Below are 22453 nucleotides of genomic sequence, written 5' to 3'. Positions count from 1 at the left end.
GAATAGTTGTTTAAACTGAAATTGTCTTTATTCAAACAGACTTGTTTACAAGTACTTTTAAATCGTCATTTATTTCCAAATCTACTGCAAAGTTCGGAATGTTATTACGTGCTAAGAAGAACTCGCAAGGAACTCAACAGTTACTGTATTAAATTTCTGTTAACGTTATGTATATTTATTTAAATATACTATGTCTAAAATTACACGCTCATTAAAAAGCCCATGCGTATCGTCTTACACCATGCACGTTTGTTATTCAAGCGTGTTACAGTTTGAAGGGTATATAACAGTAAAACTGAATATTTTCATAAATATCAACGAACGAGGGTAGCATGAGCGTCATTAACTTGTAATAGTCATGGTACTATTTATGCCTACAGGCGACGGTTACCACACTTTCCATCAGGTGACTGTCATTTTAATTTGCATAAAAACATTAATCCCTTATTAAAATTATTATATCATTAAAACTAAAACCTCCTACGAACCTATTTTAACTATTACACTTTTTTGTCATTTTCTTTCAGATTGAGAATTTAGTATAAAAGAAAGAGAGAAAACTGTTCAATAGCTAAAATAAATTTATGAGATGCTGATTTTTTTATGAATAATAGAGATGGACTGTGTCAATTTTTTAGATATTAAATTAGAGACCAAGTAGATTTATAGCGGTTAATTTTGGTTGACAGGAAAATTGTTGAAACATGATATAAACTATATGTATCATAATTTAAGGAACATATGACATACAACATTATTTACAGCATTTGCTTGGAGTTAAGACCGTGTTTACAAACGAGACAACGTTGCCCAGCGACGCGGCTGTCACATGATATGTTAGCGACTCTAATCCTCTTACAATATGCCACTAGTTTAGTGGAAAATGTTTATAGGGTAACGGAAATGTTGACGTTTTTATTTGTGGGATATTTATATCATAAAGTTAGTGATTTGTTATATCTATTTACATTATATTAACCTGTAGTCGAAGTCTGTCGAGTGTATACTTTAAAAAAAAAAGAATCAAGGAAATAGATTTTTTCTATTGGTTTGTTTATTTGTTGTATGAATGTTTAAATTTGGAAGTTGTCTTCTTACCATTAGGTAGAAGTATTCGCAGTGCGACGTTATTTTGATATGGTTATAATACCTACTTACATTATTGGTAATTTAATTCAATTATATATTTCTAGAAAAGTAAGATTTTAAACTTTTGTGCTCTCTGCGTCACTATACCGTATGTAACCATAAGTAGATATATTTTGCAGGTAAAGATACAATACGCTACGCGGTGTGCATAAAATGTGAGTGAATCGCATAACGTTGCTAAACCAGTGTCTGTAGACGACACACGGTATAGTGGATCCAGTAGCATTGAAATGTGAAACAAACATATTGCTGTACGTGACATTGTGTTCGCAACTTGAGTTTATATAATTACAATCAATTTGATAAAAATTATAACATGTATTTCTTCTAGTTTTATATATTTTTAAATATTTTTTTAATATTATAATGGAAGTACAGGTTAGATTATGAGGTTAGGTCATAGATAAAGAATAAGACCTTTCGCGACAAGACTGACAATGTCTACCGTTATTACTGACTTATTCTTTTAAAAATCAATATTCCGCAGGTACAATTATTAAGCTCAATTCTAAAATTTCAATGATATGATTTAGAATTTAAATATCGGCAATACAAATAAACTTTAAACATTCGTATAATTTTGTTTAAAACTAGACTTTGACAGGTACAGGAAGAGCTGTATTTTATATCATTTGTAAATTGATGGCAGACCATTTATTCCGAGCAATAAAAAGAAATTGGCATTAAACGAAATCCAATTACAATTTCGTTGGATTATACGGTGAGCAGCCTCATTTCGGGAAAGTCATAGCTGTTCACCATGAGAAAAACGGCAAAATATCGTCAAAAGTAACTAAGTAAAAAAGGCACGTCAAAACGAAACTTTAGCTTAACATTTATTAGAGCGGATAGCTCCAGTGGTCGTTTAATATCGGAGCTCGTTGCGGCAGGTCGTTGCCCTGCCCTTTGCCCCGTCCTCGGAGCCTTGGTAGCGCCCCCGCACAGAGCTACGCAAAGGGCTTCCATACGTATTACGTAGATTCAGTCATATAAAAATGCGGTAGGTAGTTATTTTATTGATGCCGAGACCAGGTTCTCATAACAGTGGCATTAGTGAAGACTGGTGAAATAGGTTGGTATGATATTACTAGTGCACATATATTGTTGTTTAAAAGTTATTCTGAGTTTAAATTGGCCATCAGACCATTTTAGAAGATTAATTTATTATTAGGCATTAATGGTTAGTCTGTGACTGTGCCGATAATTACGGTTAATTATCGTCCTAAATAGTTAATACAAGAATTTGTTTGTTCAACGTAAATCTAAATTTGAACATGGTAGTCTCGAAAGGTGCTAGAGGGATTTCTATCAATAAATTTGGGTTTAGTAATATTACGATAAATAGTTCACCAGTAATACATATATAATGAATTATATACTATGGGTATATCATTAGCAATAAAATAAAAACAGTAAATTGATCAGAACATGTTTAGCATCACGCCACAAAACAAAAGTCTAATGCGTTTCAATCAAAACGTGTTGTTTGCACAGTGTGTTACGAACGTCTCTCATCCTCATAATTCCAGAATACTAATTTCGCTGATTACGCAGTAAGGGCCTATAGTCACGCGACCCTCCGCTGAAGCAATGATGTGACAGGAAGGGTGGGGACAATAGCTTAATCTGTTGTATAACCTGATCGATGCCTTCTTTCTTACAACAATTAGGTATTAGGTATATTGGCGGTAGAGATTTGTGCACTTCGCTTGGGTATATGTATCTACATTATATAAGCTACAAATGGGGAAGGGGGGGGGGATTTTTAGTAATGGGAATTATTGCTAGCAATATACCCTGTCAGGTGGACTTCCACGTGGTTCGCCTTGGAAACCATCACTGTTAATTTTTGGAAAATTCATTTCGTTACCTTATTTGATCTCACCTATCTTTCTCCTTTGGTGCATCATCAGCGTATACCGGTAACGCAGGCGAGGATACTATTCCATTTTCAACCATTAAAAGAACAAGAATTATTACACTTTATTCCTCAAGTAAGTCAATATATTAAGGATGCTAACGATGTCATAGTATAGTCTGTGGTGTGTGTGGTGGTTCAATTCGTGTATTGTACTGTTTTTGTCTATAGCCTACAGTTTGATTAAATTATTTAATTTCCATTAAGTACGCACGACGACGACTTCCGTCATTTGTTTGATACTTCAGATCGTTGGAAAAAAGTGAGTATTATTAGTAAGGACTGCAAAAATCTGTTTGTTTCTTTGCTATCTCTTGGCACTTTAACGGTCATCCAATCTTCATTAAATTTGATGTAAACATTCCTATCTTGGATAGAGAAGATCATAGATTAACTGATACACCATTATTAGTAAAGAATTCATGTAAATGATTCAATATTACAGCCGAAAGATAATGGTTTAATTCTAAGACATTTCAATAATAGCATGATAACAAAGTTGTTTTTGATCTCGGTTTTGGAAATGCGTGTAACACGCAACTTCACTGTTACCATCAGCTCGGCGTCATTATGTTTATATACATGTATACCCACTGTTTTTATAGCAAAGCAATATAACAGATTGCTGAATAGTCATTATATAACTAATATACAGAATGTCTAGTAAAAATAATTGATGATCGGTGTGTTTGATGACCAATGTTAATACTACACTATATGTGATAAATATAATAAACCTATTACTAATCGTAATGATTTATTATGTTTTACTGATATTTTATTAAAATTTGAATATGTCTAAAAAAACTCAACCGAAAAAGATCTTTAACACTGCAGTGATAGTTTAATAATGAAATGATATGAAATTTATTTGCAGATAAGATTTTTTTTATACAACTTAGAAGTGCAAACAAGCTGACGGCCCACCTGATGGAAAGTGGTAACCGTTGCCTATAGACATGAGCAGTACCAATGAATATAACAGAGTATACTGTTTCGCCCATGATACCCCCCATGCGTTGCCATTCCTGACGACTCAGGTATTATTCCTCTGTACCCAGTAAATTCACGCTATATCCCACCCTTTAAATCGAAACACAGCCATGCAAACAACTGCTTCACGGTTGAAACAGGAATGGGAGAGAGATACCCAAGCAATCGACTTTTGTACAAAGTCTCCCTCTGGTGTTGATGTTGCATTTGTCAAGTTTACAAGATGCCCATTATGTTTCGCTACATTAAAAGGCATGCAAATATTAACCACTGAATTTACATATATTTCTTTAATTTAACTACTTATACTTAATAAGATCCTTATTGAATAATTATCATCTTTATTCTTTATAAGGGCTGTTTTTAAATATTCAAATTAAAAATATTGAAACTCGTTTGTTTTTGTAAATTGACGGATACGAGTAGTTCAGACGTTGCCACATGAATGAATGAACGCTCTCCAAACTTCCACAAGTCTATTAGACTTGTGAAAGTTATTAAATGTTGTACACCAACCTGTATAAGTAGATATATGTATTTAAACAGATAGATGTGAGCGTAGTGCCGGTGCAGCCGCGCTTGCAAGATTACATTTGCCAAGTATACGCTTAAGTAGCGCGAGGAAGCGTTCCCATTAAACTTTCCGCGATAACCATCCGCCAACTTTATAATGACCAACAACAACTTAACGCAAACAGTGCTATGATTTGTTGTTTGCGATGCACTGCCATGGTTTTGTGTATCACTGCTAATGTTGGGGCATTTATTATCGTAATTGGAGCTAATTATGCAGAAAGAGCTAAGTTACTGAGGATGTTTGTAGCACATGACTGTTTTTGTATAAGTAGCACAAATTATTGTGCTGTTATACAGTTTTTTTAAGGGTTTTATATGACTGCCGCAGCTTGACAGCGTTCGGTACAAAGTGACTAAAGAATAATGTGTGCTTAGAGTTATCGAGAGAAATAACTATGTATGATACCCAAATAGGGTATCATGATTTGTTGACTTGTAATGCAGAGTAAGTGCACATGCAGACTGCAATGTCTCTCTTAGTATTTTGATTACATCAATCGATTTAATATAAAATGACACAGATTTGCGTAGATAAAGCAAGATAACTTAAGAAATTGATATATTTCCACAATTTAATATACTTATATCATTAACCGTACAGTAATATTGTATTTCCACGCCAAAATGTGTTACATTTTCTATTTTGTTTCAAAGATAAATATCTAACCTGCTAAAAATTATTAATTCGCTGCTAATTCAATGTTTCCTTTTGAAATTTGTCGCTGTCGTGTATTCATAATCTTATATCTTATATTGTTAATTAAACAAACTGACAAATATATTAGATAAATATATAACAATAATGAAAATATGATGACAATTTCCAATATTTAATAATAAATCAATTGTCATTCTTATAATGTTAACATATATGCTTTTAGTAGTGGATCGTTAGTCAAGAAACAGAAATTATGTTAGGTCATTCATAAATCGACTTGATTACGTACTGAAGCTGTGGTAATATTTTTAAAACATGTCTATTTCAACAGTATATTAATATTAGTAATGTACGTATAAATAAATAAACTAGTAATATGAAATAAATTAAACTTGATTATCGTATTATATCAAATCCCTTAGATTCAGAAAGAAGCGCAGCAGGGTTTATAATAAATCTTGTATCTTTAATGACTCTCAAGGAAACTTGACAATTCTCAGCAAAAATATTCAAATGAATTCTTTTTAAAACGCATACAACCGCTTGTAAGTAAGCCCCAATAGAACAGTACAAAAGGCCTCAAAACCGAAACACAATTTATAAAACGGACGCACATAAAACTCTCGTTTAGTACAGTGCGTGTTACCTAAGCGTCCTATTACTGCAGGCGTCCCGGCGCGCCTCCGGAATATTGAGTAAGTAGCCTAGGGGAGTCTCTTTTCTCTATTCTGTTCGTATCCGGGGACGGGTGGGAGCGAGACAGAGCACCATCTCAAGACTGCGAATCAATAAAGTCCACTCGTATAAGACGGGCGGTGCAACGAGTGGATATGGGTCACAGTGCACTCAGGCCCTGAGATGGTATTTAATAACTCGCGTTTGAGAAAACTCGACAGATATTACTCGACCGGATAAAAATGTATAAGTGTAAATGGCGTTGACGCAAAGTGCTTTAAATGCATTTTTAAAACGTTCAATTTTAACTTAACTGTACTATAATATGGTAGGTGTGTTGTTTCAGCTATTTATTTAGAGCACAGCTTTAAGATGCATCATACACAAAATGTTAACTGTATTAGTAGTTGTCAGGCTATGTAGTGGGTCAAGGACGTAAGTTTCTATTCCGAAGTTGAGAGAGACTGAAGAATTTGCAAATTATAAAGGTGAATGTTTACAAATGTTAATGTTTATTGTGACAAGAATAATAAAAATAGATAATTCTGCAATTGTTGCAAATGAACGTAGCATCAGTGATGATTGTCTGAGCAATTTCGAGCGCCAATTGTGGTCCAATGGCGTGAATTATGTCAGAGATTTCTTGTCACAAACAGCTGCTGTTTCGCAATTTGCTGATGGCAGAATTAAGGTCGGACAAGTGCAGCGGTGTACTACCCCCCATCTCCCCGTGGGTGCCCAACTCCCAGCCCTGTGGCATGCCTCCGGAATTTGGCGGTGCGCCTTGCACTCAGGCTTGCAATTCAAACCTACTTGTACACATATCGTACAACAGCACGAGCGTAACATATTAGAGATGTCTAAAAGTTTTCCTTGAGGAAGTTGAGCTGTTAGAAAATAAATATGCTCACGACTATAATCCCCAATGGGGTATAATTATTTTGTTTAACTCCGGTACCATTAATATGTGTGTGACTGCCAACATTCGAAGACTGACCATCACCATTAAACAAAATGAATCAAATAATCAGTGATATGAGCTTCCGCTAGTTAAAGGTATTTGCCGTCTTTCCGTTAGATAGGTCGTCAGCTTGTTCATCATTCTGTGTTCTGTAAAAAAACTAAAAAAATAGTAATTATCGACTGTTCAGGAGAACGTTTCAACATATTCTCATTTAACCAAATATATTAGAATTCAACGTGACAAGAGGCGAGACTAATCACCAATTATCTTGGTTTGTTAAAGATGATACAATTTTGTGTGGAAAATATTTAATTTTATTTAACTATAAGCAAGACTTTTATAGTCTATTATTCGAGATAAATAATTTTATTTAAGATCGATAAATAAAATATCTACGGAGTTTTCATTTTGATTTCCACCTCGTGCACTCAGCACTAACATTTTCACTGAAGTGAAAAATGTTGAATATATCTGCTTAAGGTAGAATATGCATATTCTCTGAAGATTTACTTTGCCGTAGATAGAGCATATAAGACGCCTATAGATGGCAAGCGTATCTTGAATAGTTGCTGCTTCAAACTTAAACCAGGGTGCACGCTTCTCCTTGTGTCGTAACATTATGTGTCGCCTTGAGATTGTTTGAGTTACACGTTTCGAATTATTTCCTGGCTTTGTAATTTATATACTAGCTGCCATGTTTAAGAGGAATTGGGATACATTTATATAAAAATATTGCAAAAATTGTGGACAAAACAATGCAGATGAAAGTCAAATCAAAAAGTGGCAGGATATACATACCATAACAAGAATAATAAAGGTCTCTGTACCGTATCTTAAGACATAGAAGTAGATGATTTCAGTAACTCAGTTGATATGGAAACTAAGTGTATCAATATTAAACTATTCATCTTGATTTTGCAGGATCTATTGGTGGCAAACTGTTACCGACAGTGATACCATTACCGACAGGAATACCATTTGTACTTGTAATGTTATTTTTAAATTTAATTAATTTGTCAATTTAAAAAAAAAATCAGCATAAGAAACTCTGAATTTTAAAACGCAATCGATTAAGTTCTATTAATTTAATTTAGTATAAAGTATTTGGCAGTTGTAAATTCATATCTGAGCACATATGTTCTATTCTCTGCTTTGGGGAGAAATACCATATGTGTCCTACAGTGGGATGTTAATAGGTTATTAAGGTAATCTGTAAACCACTAGTAATAATAATTAATTTATTTCTATAATAAAAACCTATTGTTTTATAATATAATACATTAAAACTAAGTTTTTCCTGATTTAGTTCATTGTGGTTCACACTAGAGCGTAAATTGAAACTGTATTTAAATTCCCAAAGGTATTGTAAGAGAGTTACAAACTGAACAGTCCTATTTTGCATACCAAACTAGGCTCGCCAGCTCGTTGCTAGTTCTGTTTGCGTTAATTTACCCGTATTTGTGCGGGTCTCACTTAGCTATAAACAAATGTCTATCTACTTACCGCGACGACGCGACGGCCTAACTCGACAAAACCTCATTAACAATGCGTACACTTTGGGTCTGTTATTGTGAAATTCGTATTACTTTTTTGCAATGTCGATCGTTTAATGTATTTTTAAATTATTTTCCTTTATTTACTTGTTTTTTTTTTTGTATATGAAAACTGATTGTCGGTCAAAGCTACGCAGTTTAAATTTGTTTCCATCCATAAGAAACCGCATTAAAGAACTTCATATTTCTTGATTTAGTATTTTTGATAGACATCAATGCACTAAACAGGGGGCAAAGGGATTGTTAGTAATGGAGACTGAGAATCCCATTGCCAGCAATATACCCAACCAGGTCGATCTCCTCGCGGTTCTCCCTGGAAACTATCATGGTTAATTCCTGGTGAATTCATCATAATGGGCTAACTGGCCTATTTTCATTCTCATCTATCACCCTTCACTGGTGCTCCGCCAGTGTATCCTGTTAGCGCAGGCGGGGTTACCATTCCATTTTCATCCAATACAAAAAAAATGCACTAAACATTGATACTATATACATATATATGATGATGTGATTATATAAACATATTATTAATCTATTACAAATAAATATTTTTTGCTAATGTAGACATTCCGTTTATATATACAATATGTACGCGCGCGAAGCCGGGGCGGAGCGCCAGTAATCAATATGCTAATTAACTGGTCATACGAGCAAAATATATGTGTTGTGGAGTCAACAATAATGTCATTTACCAACTTTTTGTTGGTGGGCATGTGGCCAGCATGGCGTTCGGTAATTACGAATGAAAGCGTGAAACATGCCATTAGCGTATTTGTAATTGGACCGGCAGAATTGTGAGCGGCAGTTCATTGCTTTGCCTAAAATGCGTAATTTTTATACATTACTTTATAATCACTTTTGTACCATTATTTTCCTAATTAATATAGTACAAAATAGTTGTACGCATGTGGCTGTTTATCTGTTTACTTCTTCTAAATCGCATTATGAATCTTGATACGGTTTTTAATTTTACTGATTTATAGATATTTCTTTAGGGAAGGTTTGTATGTTACTATGTACTAAATAAACTTGTATGAGTAGATAAATTCAATGTATAAATTACACCTATGCAAAATTGTGGCGAATACAGTTATATAGATAAAGGATAAAGAAAAAAGAATAATGCTTAGATCACCTTCTTATATATAGTATCTAGCTATCGTATTCATAGCTTTATATCTGTTGAATCCACATAATTTAAAATATATTTTTATTAAACCAATTATTTGTTATAAATAAATGTTTTGTATCTGACTGCTTGATATATCAACACATACTTACTAAATTCGTTTTATATAATCTTTTTATATCGAATTTCACTAAGAGAGGATTTCCCGAAATTCCCAATCGAATAAAATATAGCGCGCCAGAGAAGCCCTGATAAAAATCTTGTAATGTCATAAAACTACGTTACTATAATACGCCGTAATATTAAGTAGTAACTGAAAATAAATATCGAAAGATACATCTATTAGTAATCGATTATCTATAATAAAAATCAAAACCTATTTAACGTAAAATTGTAGTTGTATTTTTGTATGGTAAATTAAAGCATGGCATCACGAAAGGCTCGGCCGGCGTACGGCCGCCCCGCTGGGGCAGGGGTGGACAGAGGTTAGAGGGTGGTGGCGGGCATCATCCCGCGGCCACTGTTTACATTATACCTATTGTATTATTATGATTTATTGCTCAATCGATGCGCCGCCAGCCGCCCGCTTGCCGCCAGCCATAGTAACTCAGTAATTTCCTCCGAAATTTGCTTAAAGTTCATGTAGAGGTATAATAAAGGAATTTAAACCACGCTTAAACATTAAAGGAATTGGGCGCTTTGATATGAATTATTAAATCATATGCAGGTAGCTATGTAGTGTCTACAAATAACTAAGGATACTCGTACCTTAATTATTTAATGTACCAAATTACGTTGGAAAATTTTAAAGCTTCATTTATTTATGTCTTGTGCTAAATGAGGTAAATAATTACTTGGTTGGAATTAGTAATTCTATATAATTATGTTTCCTAAATCAGAGACTTTGTCGATCGCAAAAAGAATATTTAAAATTTTTATAATTAGAGAAGATCGTGTAACAATGGCATTCTTGCCATCGGATTCACACTTTATTTTGATAATGTTTGAAAATTTAAATAAAATACACTATAATTTAAAAATTTCGGTTCGAAAAATTTTGCATAAAAATATAGCATTCATTTTCGGTATTACCTACTATATAAATGGTGCTCCTTTACTTCTAGAAGAAGTAGTTTTTATTATGTAGGAGTAATCCTATTAATATTGTAAATGAGAAAGTTTGTAAGGATGATTGATTGAATGGATTGATGGACGAATGTTTCATGCAAAAACATCTGAATGGATTTAAATGATATATTTGGCACACGAGTACGTTATATCTTAATACATAGGATAAGAAAAAGCCGCGGATTATAGCTAGCTCGTAATAAATGTATTATAATATATTTCAATATATAATATACTTAATTAGATGGGCAGCAGCGTTCCTCTTCGAACGTCACCAAAGCCCAACTCGCTCGCCATACGTGACAACTACTGGCAAACCCTCCTTATAGGGGAGGCCGATGTTTAGCAGTGATCAGTTAACGGCTGATATGATGATGATGATGAATATATTTTAAAATGAAATAATATTGCTTTGTAAATGTTTCCATCGTCATTTTAATGTGCATATAGGCGTATTAAGCGTGCTACCACGGAGGATTATGGTTAGAGAGAAAGCACTACAATTTTGCTGGTTTATGGTATTATTTTCCAAAGGTATAAAAATAATTTATTTGAAATTGTGAACTTTATACAGCGTATAAAGAGTAGCGTCTTTGATCCTGTCGTCGTATTATACAGTAATCATTATAGGTGGTATCCTGAGGAATAAAACAGTTTCAAATTCAAAATCAAATATTATCTCATTCGTCACATTTCAATTATACTAAAAATCATGGATACACTAAAATTATACAAAGATGTAATCATACTTAGCTAATGTATTTAAATATATAAGAAAATTTGAAATCGTAGTGCTATCTTTTTCTATGATGGTAAAAGTTTTGACCATCGCATCTAGGTGTACCTGATCTCACATATCGTCATAGTCGTAGAATACTGACGGATCTGACGAAGATTACATATAAAGATCCGTCAGTATTCTACGACTATGACGATATGTCGTCCTACATTGTTGACCATAATTATCACGAAGACTGATTGTGATATTTGCGGACAGTGAGAAGCAGCTATAATAAAATCTGTACTTATAACAGATTCAAATTATGCGCCTTTGTAGTTCAGTAAGTAAAACATCTCATTGTCGAGGTTTGCAACTTAGAGTTGAGCAAACAATGCACCAAATTGGGACTGCAGAGCCAGAATGCAAATACAGCGACAGAGGAACGAGTGCATTCAGCGAGATTCCCGGCCTCCGCGACGTAGCGCCGTTCGCCGACATCAGTCGACACTCAGTATTCCCATCTTCCTTTGAATCGTTCCATAAAGTGCTATACGAGTATGTACCTATACTTACATACATTATATAAAAGCTGACATTTCACGTTATATGTCGCTCCAAACCCCGTATCGGCTTAGATGAAATTTCAAGAGATAACAACGCGCCGAGTTAAATATTCACATGAATTCGAGTAAGACCAGTAATCGGGTTACAGTCTGAATATTTAACTCGGATTGTGTTCAAATAATGGAACCTAAACACGGAAGATTGTTACGTTGGTACTTGAACTATGTCCAAAAACGTACCGGCCAGTCACGTTTTAATGTTGTTATTTCTCCACATCGGCTGAACAATTTTCAACTGTGTAGGGTGTAATGTAACGCAAAATGTATAGGAAATTCTTTCATTGAAAGTTTTTTGACCGATTTAATTTGGAAGACGATTGCAAGGTATTGAGGTGAAGCGCGTTGATGGAATTCCGTACCGGGTACAAATCACAAAACATTCCAATCTCTCCGGTTAATTGAATCCTGTAGGCCTTCATTAGAGAGGGTGGGGTACAAATCGACAAAAACGAACTTTTACGAAAAGGAGAATGCCAGAGTTCGGACAAAAACCACAAATGACATTGAGGAGTTGGCGCGGATCGAATAATTATAGCGCGGCAGTGGCGGTGCCGCTTCAACTTGGCTTTCACACTCCAAACATCGTAGCTCCTTCATAAAACTTTGCGTACAACTTCTCTTTGCCTGAATTATAACATGTTTTACTTAAACATAAGTAAACGCTTAACAAACTTTGTTCCTGTAAAAAGGTATCTATGAGTGTCTCGTTCTGAGTACATGAGTTCAATGCCTTGCGTACGAAAACAGTATTATATATACATCTATAATTAATGTTAAGAATTTATCGAATGATATATAGATTTTAAAAAGGAATATTGAATAAAAAATGTAAATAAAATATTATAAATTTGGCAAAAAGTAAATGAACCAAAAAATAGCGACTAGTAATCACTTATACTCGTTTGTAAACGACGTAACGCACTTAAATGTGTGTGTACATTAAACATACGCATATATCTCTTACGTCATTTGCATACTCGTTTGTAAAGGAGGTTTACAAAGATCAAGACTAAGTCGCGACGACTGAGTGCTACGGGTACCGTTGCTACGAGACTACCATTGCTACGAAGCTACGATTGTTAAATGTACAGTGTGAGTGACATATCATTGAAATTAATTTTGTTTCAAGCTAAATATCTTTAGAATGACTTCACAAATGGTTTCATGCTTTCAAAAAGTGTCTTTACGAGAATCATATTACGAGTAATTTTTGGTTATATTTAATTATGATATTGTAGTAATGTGTTAAAAGCGTTTACGACGTTTGATAATTTAAAAATAGTACTTTTTCAGCGAATTAAAAGTGTTAATCATAAAACAAAAAGTACGTAAATATTTTATTATTAATGTTTTTTTAAACACGTAATAAATTTTTTAATTACTATTTCATCAAAAAAAAAAATTCAAATTTTTAACGACAGTTTAATATTAATTTTACTGCATGATTGACGAGTATAATGAGTGACCGATGGAGACTTTCATTCCTATGTTGTTTTAATATAAATTTATATCTATAATAAATCTTTATACAAATTTTTATTCCAAAATTTTCCTATTCTAAAACCTTTGAAATCATATCTTTTAATATAAGGCAACGAAGTATCTAATTTGCCGTTGCCATAGGTACATAATTTCAATAAAAATTCTGTTACATGAATATAAAGTAAGATCATGTAGCAACAATTTTACTTATTATGTATTATGTTTTTAATTATTGAGTTTAAATATTATGGATTATATATTAAAGGGAATTTTTAAAAATAATAATATGTTGTTACAGGATCGAACTAATATAATATTTGCGACGTCGAGTTTTATCGGAAAACCTATTGAAATTGGAATTACGCACAGTGAATTTGATCAAATATGTTCATTACAAATAAAATAAATGTTTAATAGTTTGGAGATATTAACACGACTGAAAACTTTAGATTTATTAAATATACAGGATGAAATTGGAATAGTTACCATCCTTTTAAGGGATGAAATTTTTTGTCGTTTCTGGACCCATATTTACAGGGTCCACAAACATCAAACAATTTTGGTCTTATTTAACAAGGGTTATGTTCATTGCCTTTCCTTTCTATTTCCACATTAGTAGGATTAGTATTGCATTAGAATTCCATTTATTTACGTCCTAAATTAATGCTACAATTAGAAGTTTGTGAAATACAAATTGTTTATATTTTAATATAATTTTACGAACCAGCAAGGGAGTTATGGATGAAGTGAAAGAATAAAACCGTGTAAGCAGTTGACATTATCAACTTTGTATCAAATTCAAAGTAAATTGAGATTCTAGTTCGTTGTCGAGGGACTAGTTTGGGATTCAGAAGAATTCCAATATCAGTGGGTGCTGGTGGAGGCTGGCGAGTTTTGTTGCAAATCACGAAGCGGGCGCCAAGTCGCGACGCGGGCGAGCTGAAGGCGATGAACTTCGTATTAGTGTTGTCAAATAATCGATTAACTATTAATCGATAGTGATCATCCTGAATAATCTAAATATTCATCGACTTATCCATAGTATAGATACTATAAATTAAATGAAGTTTTATCCAATTTAACTGTTTATAATCTAATTATCGATTGTAACCAATCGCAATATCTTTAGCAAGTCCAAAATAATACCATCAGTTAAATTATACAAATATTCATATAATAAGATTAATCGTTTAAAAAAATGAAATTTTTTACCTATTTTGCTCTGTTGAAATTATATTGCGAATTGGACGCAAGAATCACAAATGATGACTATTCAAAAATGATTAAAAGTATGTTTACTTAACCGATAATTTATGGAATTCTATTTAATTTGCTGTTCATAATCGTATTTTGATTAAATTTGGCCTAAGTCAAACTATCGATTAACAATCGACACCCAACGATTATGGGCAACACTACTTCGTGTCGGCCAGCGCTGAATATGTTAATGCAGAAGAGACACTGCGCTGGCTGTCGTCACAATATCGCGCTACTTTGCAACTTTCAACACACGCCATCCATTGTGGTTTATTTGACACCGAAGAAGCAAACTTTATATATTATTTCTTACATTTGAACTTACGGATATTATTTGATTAAACTTCTGTTATTGTATGTCATATTTGTATGAATGCCTCTTTAAAAATATGCCTACTTGATCTCATCATAAGCATTTACTTCGAACGGGTTGTCAGAGCAATCCAATATCCACTTTTGCTGGGCCTACGCAAACACGTCTGTAACTACGCTCTCCACAAACATACGGGAGGCAGATTTTGTTACGATGATGGATGTGCATTGATAAAAGAATAAGTTACAATAGAAAACATTCTATTACATTATATAAAATTTTATATATATATACTCACATACACACAAACCACATATTACATGTACATTATATAAATAACCTCCGGAAGAGGCTCTAGCTTCATCAGTCTCTTCACAGTTCGTGTGCATTATAAATATATTGCATTTATATCGAAAGACTCTTTGATTGATTAATTATATATATATATTAATAATAATGTATAGTATAGAACAACGGTTCCTACAATTATTCGTATTAGTTCGGGGGCTTAAATATATCCTGCTGCCAATTAAATTAAATTATTCGGTTTCATTTAGGCACTTAATGTTCGTTGTAGGGATGATTACATTTAATATTCAAGAGATTATTCGGGATACGCCACCCGATTACGGATTATTTTGTAAATACAAAATCTATATATATTAATGTTATAAACAGGAAATATTTTATTTTTATATATGTTTATTTGTTCGTAATAAATAAACTCAAAAACTATTCAAATGATTTTAAAAATTGTTTCACCTATAGAATGCTAAATATTCAGTGAATAAAATAGGCTATACATTATTAAAAAAAAAAAACATTAATGTGACCTAAAGTATCAAGAATTTACCTGTGAAAGCTAATATAAAATACTAATTTATCTATCTATTTGTGCGACGCCGAAACAGATTATTAGTGTTATATAAATAGACATTGAAATTATGGATAGAAATTTGTTAGGTAATTCGCCTCGGCTTTGTACGAAAACAGGAAATAAAGCAATTGACGGCTGAGTAATATTTAAAGGGCGAAGTGGAGCCGAGTGCTCCCGAAGTGATTTCAATTTAAACTAACCGGAGTCGTTAATTTATATTCGATAGAGACTTAGTAGGTGCCACAGGGAGACTTTGTACAAAAGTCGATTGCTTGGGTACCTCTGTCCCATTCGTGTTTCAACCGTTGTGTTTGCATGACTCTGTTTCGGTTTGAAGGGTGGGATATGGCGTGAATTTACTGGGTACAGAGGAATAACACCTGAGTCCTCAGGAATAGCAACGCATGGGGGGTATCATTGGCGAAACAGTATACTCTGTTATATTCATGGTACTGCTCATGTCTATAGGCGACGGTTACCACTTTCCATCAGGTGGACCGTCAGCTTGTTTGCCATTCTAAGTTGTATAAAAAAAATATACGACGAAATAAATTGAATATATCTTTTTGACGTTTTTATTAATATAATAAAACTATACCTAACTAAACGATATTTGTTAGGTATTAGTTTTATCATCACGCCAAAGTTACTGTGCCAAATTGAATGTAGTTTACACAATTGTGTTCCTGAAGATCTAACTTAAAATCTGGTATATGTTTTATTTTGATACGCTATTTAGATGCGGTCTATTTAATTGATTTTTCTACTTCTGAAATCCTCATGTAGCGGGCAAATAGAAAGTATGCAACAAATTAAGATTTTAATTATGTGTTATTTCAAAATATTCTACTGTTTGATATATCTTCGAATACGTTCAGCTTCAAAATTATCCAATCCAATTCAAATTCAAGTAAGTTGCTGGGGTTAAATGAAGAGGCCTACTTAATGTACGAATAGTCAGTAGTTTGAAAATTCGAAAATCGATAATCATTGGTTTATATAATTATATATTATTATACAATATCTTTTATTGTTATTTCAAAAATAACTATTTATATCATCAAATCAGCTTTTAACTGTCTACTGCTGAATATAAGCCTCCCCCTTGGGGGTTTTACCAGTAGTTGCCACGGACTGGCAACCACAGTTAAGCTTTGAAGGTCTTTTAAGAGGAATGATACCCATCTCTCGCCCTCTCTTAGTCGCCTATTACGACATACACGGGAAAGGAATACACGGCCTATTCTATGCCGGGATCATACAGGACTATTTATATATTTTTTATTCGAAAAACTAGTTTATATTCTCTGTAATCGTGTTTATTTTGTACTATATTTAAATAACAATCAGCACCCCCATATAAAAACAAACGACATCCACTTATAAAAACATTACGCCAAAGATTTTCGATATGCGTACATATAGCCAAAACATTATTTTCCTTTCCTTGAAAATTGGGTAAAATCAATATACCTTCTATACTCAGAAAAACATGAGAGTTGAAGAAATAATTATGTAAAAGTGCAAACATTCGGGGTGAAATTCAATCCTAACTCAATACTTCCCATTCGGGGCCACTGATGCGAAATTCAATTATAATCAGCCTTTGTGTGCTCTTGTTGAATTTACTTTAATAAAATACGAACAAAACGTTTTTCCTTTTGCAATAGCGATATCTCGCAAAAATGTGAGTGAACTAAATGCATCATTGTGTTTTCTGAGACAACAAGTCTCTGGAATTGTAGCTTGTAAACTATTGTAACATTGTAAAAAGATTTTCTCGCAACGCGTCTCTTTGTAAGTGATTTGTATCGTCTCTAAGACAAAGATTGCTTACGATCTCGACTTGACTTTTTCAATGGGACTACGCCGAGGACGCCGAGATGAGGGAATGTTTTTGTTTTTTGTTACAACAATATAGCCTTCGGCTCCAAAGGAACAATAGAAGCACTTAATGAAACACGACAGTATACAAAAGGACGGCTTATCAAATGCTGACCATTAGACAGGATATTTTACGGCTCCTCTTAAATAGAATCTAAACAGTTCCCGTTCGATATACCGTTTGTATGATGTTAAAAAAATAATATCACACACCGCCATCTAGTTTAAAACTAAACAAAGCTTGCACTATGAGTACCAAATAACTGGTAGACATATTTAGATAAATACATATTCGGAAGAAAGGTTCTTGAGTGGCGATCCCGTATATGTAAACGTATCTTGGGACGACTCCCACTACATGGAGCGACGACCTCAAATTGCAAGTGTCAGGAAATCAGAAGGTAGAAGGTAGCTCGGGTTCGTTATGGTAGTCTATAGAGGCCTACGTTCAGCTCTTTTAACGGCTGATATGATGCCAAATCAAATACGCAAACCGCTTATTAAAACCTCGTCTGCAGAAATACTGTACGGGGATCGAACCTGCATTTGTTGCATATAAGATAGTCTTAGATTATAGAGCCCTTATATATATTACCACCCCTTTCTTTCCCATGGATGGCGTAAGAGGCGACTAAGGGAGGGCGAGGTATGGGAAGTAACGTCCCTCTTAAAACATCTCTAAAAGCCTAACTGCGGTTGCCAACCCGCTTGCCAAGCGTGGCAACTACTAGCAAAATCTTCCAAGTGGGAAGTCTATGTTCAGCAGTGGACAGTTAACGGCTTATATGATGATGATATTAAATATTCCCATGGGACGCGTTTTATACGGCGTGTGTGGTGTTCATATTGTTATGCGTATTTTGTTATACGGACGGGATTAAAAGTAGTATCCGAATAGTAGATAGATAGATAGATACTCTTTAATGTTTCCTCTAAAAGATTACAATAGTAAACTTGTTATAAATATAAACAATTACAAGAAATAATCACAATGAGAAAACAATGGGCGACCTTATCGCTAAAAGCGATCTCTTCCAGGCAACCTTTGGATGGAGAGGAGTAATTATAAACAGTTTGATCGGAGACACGATGAAATTCTATTATTTCTAAATATGGAGATGTGATACATGTAATAATGCAAATATGTATCCCTACTCATTATATACACTTATATACTATTATATATAATATATATATATACACATACATATACATACATACATAGGTGCATATAAACACCTACACAAATACATAAAAATATATAAATACTGCCAACATGTATACGCAAAACACGTTATAAAATTTTTAGATATCTGAAGAAATAAGTATGCTTACCAGACAAATAAACAAATTAAGATGACAACTTGCTCAAAAAAATTCTTAAATTTTATAGTACAGATCGTTTTTATGTTCTCATATATAGATATATATGTTAGGCTCCGAGGTCCGCAGAGACCACGATATTTGTTGCCGCCTCTAGTTACGAACTACCAGTTCTCACAACTTTGTAACCGCTGAAACGAATTTAATAATTTTATATCTAGGTTTGAAACCTAGTGTTGAGAATTTTAGTACACCTTTTAGTTTGTAACTAACTGAAATGTATCATGCTACGCAATGCTAACTTTCATTACTATAATTACTATAATAGTTTACTAGCTACCATTTAAAATAATATTTAATAAACTTTAACTATTATGTACAGTGAGTGTAGAAAGTATTCGTACACCTAAGGTTGTAATAAAAAAAATACGAATTTGATAGACTTTCTTTTATTTATCTAATTTAAATCAATACTATTAAATATTTTAACATTCCCGCACTTTGTTTATGATAATTTTTGTTTTTTAATAAAAAAAATTATACAACATAAAAATATTTTTACGTTAACCAAGCAAATAATGACAAACAAAAAGTATTCGTACACTTATAAAATTTGTAAGTAAATGAATATTAAAAAAATATTAATACTTTGTTGGACCACCGTTAGCATTGATGATAGCTTGGAGTCTCTGCGGCATCGAATCAACTAGTTTGAAAATATAAGAAGACGGTATTAATGCCCATTCTTCGCGAAGCGCAATTTTTAGTGTTTCTTTACTCGAAATTGGTCGATTTCGAATTTTATTATCGAGATAATCCCACACATGCTCTATAATATTAATATCAGGTGATTGAGGAGGAATCTCTAGGTATTTTAAAGCGTTAAACAGGATCCATGCTTTAGTACTCCATGCTTTATATTTAGGGTCATTATCTTGTAAAAATATCCAATTATTGTTAAAACCCATTTGAGCTGCACTAGAGAGACGATTCTCTTTTAAAATATTAATATACGCTTTGTGATCCCTAATTCCATCAATAAATGCAAGTTTTCCCACCCCAAAAACACTCATGCAACCCCATACAAATACTGACCCACCACCGTGTTTTACCGTTGGACATAAATTTTCTTTCTTATATTCCATATTAGGTTTTCTCCATACCATATGATGCCCATCCGATTTGAAAATATTATATTTCGATTCATCTGAGTAAATAACAGTTTGCCAAAAATGATTTTTTCATTAATATATTTTTTTGCGAATTCTAATCTTTTTTTCTATTAATATCAATACTTTTTACGCGCAGTTCTTCCATGATAATCGTTACTACGTAATACGTTCCGAACGGTACTGACAGAAATATGGCAATCATTGATATTATTAATTTCTTGTAACACTCGAGGGGCACTAATTTTTGGATTTTTTTTTACACAATTTAAAATTTTCCGATCCAATCGAGGCGTGACTTTTGATGGACGCTCCACCTCTGGGTTTGTTTTTTAGTGTTTTAGTAATAGAAAACCGATCAATTACAGTCTGTACGGTTGAACGTGGTCTATTGACAAATTTTGCAATTTCACATAATGATTTGCATTGATTATGCAAATTAATAATTATTTTTCTCTCCTCTTCACTCGTTTCTTTTGCTTTACAACCCATTTTTGTAACTAAACACGTCTATACTTGTCACGAGTGCAACTAAAACGTCTAATATCTATACCTACGTATTAAAAATGACCTTGGCATTGTAGGCATATGAAAAATTCGATTGAATAAATGATTTATACAGAATTTCATTTAAAAAAGCATGAATGTACGAATACTTTTTGTTTGTCATTATTTGCTTAGTTAACATAAAAATATTTTTATGTTGTATAATTTTTTTTTAAAAAAACAATAATTATCATAAACAAAGTGCGGGAATGTTAAACTATTTAACAGTATTGATTTAAGTTAAATAAATAGAGGAAAGTCTATCAAATTCGTATTTTTTTTATTATAACCCTAGGTGTACGAATACTTTTTACACTCACTGTATATATTACATTATTTTCATTGTATTCTTGATATTTATTTATTAAACTTAAAATTAGGTTACTAAACAACTTCTTAAAGACTATTACTAATTACAAATAGTCTCTCAACACACCACACCGAGGCAGCGTACCCAAGATACTGGCAGCATTACCTCTTTGGATTTGTATTCTAGATATGAATGACTGGCTAAATTCTTGATTTTAAAGAGAGTGACAAAACACTTTCGCTTCAAATTAGACAAAATTTGTATTTTTTTATACGACTGAGGTGGCAAACAAGCATACGGCACACCTGATGGTAAGTGGTTACCGTAGCCTATAAACACCTGCAATACCAGAGGTATTACGCGTGCGTTGCCGATCCTGAAGAAACCTCTTTACCCCCCTTTTGAAGAACCCCATGCTGTAGGCTCTTGGGAAAACCTCGGCAGGGTACTCATTTCACTGTATGACACTAACACAGGATTAAACCCTATTGATTAAATAGAAATATAATCCAAATCAGTATAAAATATGCATATTATATATTTGTTTTTTATTTAAATTTAATTTTTAAAATTTCTGAATATCTTATTTTTCTATTTACATAATTACAGAAGGGTTTAGGTCATAGAGAAACAAAAGTTCTAAATTCAAAATAATGCCAATGCTAAATTCAAGCATGCCAGTGTGGGTATAACAAAGTTATTGGATAGTGGTGTACTTACCATGACGGCGTTTATTTTGAAGTCCATGTGGTTTTTGACCTCTGCGGCGAGCTCGCGCACCAACAATAGTCCGTCTTTGCGTACCACCTCTACGTTGTATTCGTGGTATTTCTGTGAAACAATTCCAATACGTTAATGTATTTTTATATTTGTATATAATATCCTAATAATACATAAAATACTATGTCACAAATTTCGTTTATGCCGATTTATGAAAATTTTCAATCGATTATTGTACAGATATAATGTGATTTTGTAAATGTGTATTGTGTACTTCAATTTGAGAGGGAGATATTTTTATATTGATAAGAAACAATGGATACTGTAGGTAACGGTAGGGGGCAAACAACTTTGCCGGCTTAACTAGAACTTTTTTATAAGAAAAAATAAAAATCTTAATGAAATGATTAGATGATGTAAAATGTCTAGCTAATATTCGTGCATTAAAGAAACAAAACTAAACAAAAACAAAACTTTCTAATACT

At 33.1% G+C, this 22453-nt stretch overlaps 1 protein-coding gene across 4 annotated transcripts in view; it reads right to left on the bottom strand.

Annotated features, from left to right (window-relative positions):
* Positions 1-22453, bottom strand: part of LOC113518529 (voltage-dependent calcium channel subunit alpha-2/delta-4) — a 94507-nt gene that overhangs the window by 42339 nt on the left and 29715 nt on the right. For all 4 annotated transcript variants that reach the window (XM_052901591.1, XM_052901593.1, XM_052901595.1 and 1 more), the window contains exon 3: positions 21969-22079. In XM_052901591.1, coding sequence (XP_052757551.1) covers positions 21969-22079 — 111 coding nt within the window. The remainder of the gene's footprint in view (positions 1-21968; positions 22080-22453) is intronic.

The sequence above is a fragment of the Galleria mellonella genome, unplaced genomic scaffold (assembly GCF_026898425.1).
Source record: "Galleria mellonella isolate WM207_F2 unplaced genomic scaffold, CSIRO_AGI_GalMel_v1 utg132, whole genome shotgun sequence".
NCBI lineage: Eukaryota > Metazoa > Arthropoda > Insecta > Lepidoptera > Pyralidae > Galleria > Galleria mellonella.
The sequence above is the reverse complement of the archived record's forward strand: the minus strand, read 5'-3'. Positions and strand labels throughout refer to the sequence as shown.